At 43.9% G+C, this 4,989-nt stretch overlaps 3 protein-coding genes across 3 annotated transcripts; 1 reads left to right on the top strand and 2 right to left on the bottom strand.

Moving 5' to 3' along the window:
* Positions 1 to 368: 368 nt before the first annotated feature.
* Positions 369 to 1,310, bottom strand: N7458_003714 (uncharacterized protein; the record flags this gene model as incomplete). The annotated part of the gene is made up of 3 exons (XM_056907096.1): positions 369 to 865; positions 975 to 1,113; positions 1,278 to 1,310. 3 exons carry the CDS (start codon positions 1,308 to 1,310, stop codon positions 369 to 371), a joined length of 669 nt encoding a protein of 222 aa, XP_056768503.1.
* Positions 1,311 to 1,500: 190 nt separating this feature from the next.
* N7458_003713 (uncharacterized protein) lies at positions 1,501 to 1,856 on the bottom strand (the record flags this gene model as incomplete). The annotated part of the gene is made up of 2 exons (XM_056907095.1): positions 1,501 to 1,722; positions 1,779 to 1,856. 2 exons carry the CDS (start codon positions 1,854 to 1,856, stop codon positions 1,501 to 1,503), a joined length of 300 nt encoding a protein of 99 aa, XP_056768502.1.
* Positions 1,857 to 3,494: 1,638 nt separating this feature from the next.
* N7458_003712 (uncharacterized protein) lies at positions 3,495 to 4,741 on the top strand (the record flags this gene model as incomplete). Its single annotated transcript, XM_056907094.1, has 5 exons — positions 3,495 to 3,615; positions 3,685 to 4,013; positions 4,146 to 4,370; positions 4,413 to 4,461; positions 4,578 to 4,741. 5 exons carry the CDS (start codon positions 3,495 to 3,497, stop codon positions 4,739 to 4,741), a joined length of 888 nt encoding a protein of 295 aa, XP_056768501.1.
* Positions 4,742 to 4,989: the final 248 nt, after the last annotated feature.

Below are 4,989 nucleotides of genomic sequence, written 5' to 3'. Positions count from 1 at the left end.
GGTTAGTAGAGGGCCCTTGCAGAGCCTAGTAGGCAGATAGCACCTATATAGGCCTCGGAACGACCCGCGGGGGACCCTCACGACCCTGGCCCTGACCCTCAGGTTTCAGGGTCAGGGTCCGAGAAGTGCGACCCTCAGGGCGGGTTCCCCCTAGGTACGACCCTCAATGGGTGACCCTCAGGGTCACCCACGGGTCGTCAAACAGGGCAAACATAGTAAACTTACGACTTGCCTTAGGGCGCATAAATTGTGCAGTATTTAGCTGTATTTTGAGTATTTATATTACAGCTCTACGCTAATAGACTTATGTAGGGCAGACAGAAATCGACTTCAAAAAGTTCTTTTATTAATCTACTAGACCTACTTTACTACACCGGACCCAGCTCGTATCCATCAAGACGCTTTGAGCGCTTTCGGACCCTCCCTGATACCCGGTGTTGTGTATCAGGTAAGGGAACTTCAGCATCATCATCGTTGTTCTCATCCTCGTCCGGCTCAGATGTATCACTCCTTCGCCGTTTACCGAGCGCTTTCTCACTTAGAAGCTGAACAGGAGGCTGCGATAGAATTGATGCCGGATCCTCTTCGTCGTCACTGATTGGATCAAAATTATTCTCCTTTATGTCCTTTTCCTCTTTCGCTGCCTGTTTCTCTTGATGGGAGAGATACTCATTAATCAACATACGTTGATCGTCCTCGATATCAAACTTTGATGTACACACGAACATCATGAGATCCCTGATTGTTTCAGGCTTGAGCGAACCTCGACGATAATGACAGATATCCCGAGCAGTGTAAAAGAGTCGTTCAACTCCCGCACCAGTTGCGGGAATTGAGAGAATATCCCGTGCAAGACGTGCAAGTGCTGGGAATTGATGTTGATGGTCTCTCTAGAAGATACGAGGAGGAGTTCGTATAGTACCTATAAGCAAGATTAGTTCGATGTATAAGAACTAGAAAATAGTAGTACTCACCGCTCTCAAGATATTGCGTAAGCTTATCCTGTTCAGGGGCTAATGCTTCTTGAGTCTCCTCTATACCGCATATTAGGGCAAGCTCATCCTGAGTATACACGGATGATAGAGCCTTTGATAGAGGCGGATCCGTAGGTCGCTGTTTATATAGCTCTAGGCGATCTTCAAGACTCCTACGAGATCGCCTGCGCCAATCCTAGTCTGGTTCATCCCAGTCTTTACTAGAGAAGAACTGAAGCTTGTGCTGTGGCGCAATGATTGTGCTAATCGCATAGAGATCACCATCAATATCGTCAGTCATACCGTAGTAATGCGAAAGCTTTCTCTTTGCCGCATGAAGAGCAGTAAGCATAACCTTTTTCTAGGGGACCTTCTTTCGTTGAAGCTAGCGAATCTACTTGTCAAGATGATCATAGAGCCTGTTGTAGATATAAAAGACCCGGTAAATAGTAACATCTCTTGTCTTTGACAGAGAAGTGAATTTAAAGAACGGTTCAGTGATACAGAGAAGGTACTCAATCTGGCGCTATTCTTCTCGGCTGACCGCAAAATAGGATTGATCGTATTGCGCGCAGAACTCATCAAAAGTCGACTGTAGCCGTTTTGCACGCCGTAGCATCAAGAATATCGAATTCCACCGAGTCTTCACATCCTGGATAGGAGCAAGCTTTTCATCCCCGATCTGAAGGTTGTAGAAGGTTTCTCGTCGTTGAGGGCTAGCATTAATATAAATAGCAAGGCTTCGGACCTAGTAAATCATTATAAGAAAAGCAATAAGGTAAAGATAGTATATTAATTACATACCTTATTTAGAGTAACAACAATGTCTGTCTTCGGTGGTCTCCCGCGAAGAGACTCAGCGCGATCGTCAGACCATCGCATCTCCACAATACATTCGTTTTGGTTAAGATATCCTATCTTGTAAATTTGTAATAGGGTAAGTGGCCCGGTCGGCTGGGAACTACGTTAACTAGAATATGTTGTATCTAAGGATATTACATTCCTGAATCAGCCTCGTTTTCATGAAGGCGGATGTTTAATAGAAGTCAGATAAGGCTTTAATGGAAGAAAGGGGTTAGTCTTGATAGAAAACAGTATTGTCCTAAGGACCGTAAAAAGCAAAGCCCAGAAAGGCAGTATATTAGAGTTTCAAGGATGGAACAAAGAAGGCGTAAAAGGTACCCGTAGAAAAAAAAGTTGGCATAATACCTTAGGCTAAATATGGCTCCTATCATACAAACGTTGCGGCGGATCCAGCGGGCTTCGGGGCGCAGTCCTCGGGGAAGCCGAGAGCCCGAACGCGGAGGTTAAAGTGCCGAGCGCCGATTTGGGTGACCCGGGCAATATTCCCGGCCCTTTTTACTGATCATTCGTGGTTTAACTTTCGCTGTTCATGATCTTCTCAAAGGCTATCCAATTGAATCGTGTGCTGACTGAAGATTATGAGTATTTGTTGAGAGACGCTATAGAGTGTGATAACGATATACTTCCGAACAGGCCCGTATTACCATGCAAAACCGGCGGAAGAATGGACAGGGCGGAATAAACCTATCCATAGGTACATAGCTTCAAAATCTCCTATTTTAGTTTTTCACTTACCTAGTTTTACTCCGTAGCCCGTCCTATATTTTGAGCTAACTAGTGCTCAAGGGTTAAGAGATATACATACCAGCATAGACTTGTTCTTCTCGCAGCTATAGGAGTACTTGATTTCGTCCGCCTTTTCAAGATCTAGAAAGAAAATCTCGATATCTAAGGCATACGCACAGTGGCAACTACTGGTGTCTGATAAGAGTATCATTTTTCCTCAGTGATTCTAGCGAAGATGAAACCAATGGCTACTTGCTCGGCTCTTCGGTGTTCTCTTAGTCCGATTCTACCCCGAAGGCCTATGGTAAGGTAAATATGCATTCATAGCGGCGGCCCTGACCCTATCACTTTATTTGTTCTCTTTTGTTCGTTTCTTATAGTAGTTCCGATTCTTTGCCGATTTCGGAATATTTTTTGCAGAATTCGTTTCCCTAGAATTCGTAAATCATACCGGAGTGCCCGGATGTGCCATGATTCCTAATTAACTATTGGATCATTATATATCGGAGCTTTTCGTCGGTCTTAGGGCGTTTCTTTTTTGACATTTTCCTCTTTTTCTATTCATGTTTGCGTTCTTCCTGACCTGGCTACCTGACCTTTATCAACAGCCCAGCAACTTGACGGTCTGATTTGATTCACAAAGCGTGGCACTTCTGATTATATATTGAATACGACCCATGAAGACCGTATAGAAACGGTAATCGAAAAGAACGAGATGCCAGCGCCTGTTTCATTCTTCCATCGATCTCTCAATGCAACTCGTCTACGAGTGACTCGGCAATAGGCACAAACGGGTAAGTGATTACTGTACCTGTATTAAGGATAATATTATTGTTAATTTAATTCAAATATCTAGTATTAACGCTCTGCGTCTTTGTCCTGGTGGTTTTATCTCTTTTCTGGGCAGTACAGTTCAACGTTGAAAAGAACATGTCCGCCTTACCGGTGTGGGTTGTCGATTTTGACGGTCAAGTGGAACTATATCGTTCAACCAATCCACTCGTCGGTCCTCTTGTTACCAATATAACTGAAGATATCATTGGATCTAGTCGTACTCATTTGTGATATAAGATCAAGTCATCTGCAGACTTTGAGAACGATCCTATAGCGGTGCGCTAAGCGGTTTACGACGAGCGTGCGTATGTAGCTATCATTATCAACTCTAATGCTACGGCACTTTTGTATGCAGCGCTTTCGAAGGGGAATACCTCGTATAACCCTAAAGGTGCGGTCTCGGTCGTTACTCTGTCTACTCGTGATCAGGTATCCTTTTCAAGTTATATTACGCCTGCGATTTACCAGTTCGAAAGTGCGGTCCTTTCTAAATTCGGTTCGGCCTGGGTCAAAGTGGTCGCTAACGAGAATTTCACTCAACTTGCCACAGTTCCTCAGGCTGTGAATCCAGGTATTGGATTCACAAGCTTGGATCTAAGGCCATTTAGGCCCGCAGTTGCTACCCCTGCAATTACGATAGGACTGATTTATCTGATTATTATTGCGTTCTTCACTTTCCCTTTCCTTATGCCTATCCACTCCTAGTTGGTAGCAGGCAGCCAGATCCCCTTGAAAATTCCCTACTAGATTATATGGCGTATTGTGTCCAATATTGTGGCATATTTTTTCCTATCACTTTTCTACTCGTTTGTGTCTTTAGCATACTATGTCCCCCTATCAAACCCTTCAGCTCCTGGGACTGTCCCGGCCACTAACGCCAACAAATATGGAGCCCGCTCCTTCGTTGTATATTGGATGCTTAATTGGGTTGGCATATCTGCCCTTGGATTTCTATATGAAAATATAGCAATGGTGCTTAGATTCCCATGGAGCTCCTTTTTTCTTATTTTCTAGGTTATTACTAATGTGGGGACCGGGTTTTATGCTTTGAATCTTGCCCCAAGTTTCTTCCGGTAGGGATATGCATAGCCTCTCTACAGAAGTAAGCAACCTATCTACCCATCCCTTTAACTTATCAGAACTCTTATCACTATATGAGAAGAAAAAGAAACGAACTAGTGATTGAAACAGTTGTAGAAGCCTCTCGTACAATTCTCTTCGACACTCACTCACGCATCGGCCTTGACTTCGCTATTCTCTTCGTTTGGATTGCTGTGTCGCTGGCATTCTTCCCTGTTGCCAACTTTATCATGCGTTGGAGGATAATGCGTTTCGGAAAGTAGATTGAAGCTAACAGACCTTAGTCCGTATCAGCTACGAAATACAGGGATTGAATTGGCCAATCAGAGCAACGGAATCAAAAGGAGAAGGGTGCAATGAAATTGATATTGATGATGATTTGGAAGAAGAGAAAGAAAAAAAGAATGAATGGCAGGGTCTCGAGGTGGTTGAAATAAACCTGACACTACATGAGAACATACGCGACTCGAGTGTTGCAATTCGGAGTGGCGGGATAAGAACAAAAATTTTG

Source organism: Penicillium daleae (assembly GCF_028827525.1).
Source record: "Penicillium daleae strain IBT 16125 chromosome Unknown utg000003l_segment0_segment0, whole genome shotgun sequence".
Classification (NCBI taxonomy): domain Eukaryota; kingdom Fungi; phylum Ascomycota; class Eurotiomycetes; order Eurotiales; family Aspergillaceae; genus Penicillium; species Penicillium daleae.
This window is presented reverse-complemented; position numbering and strand designations above follow the sequence as displayed.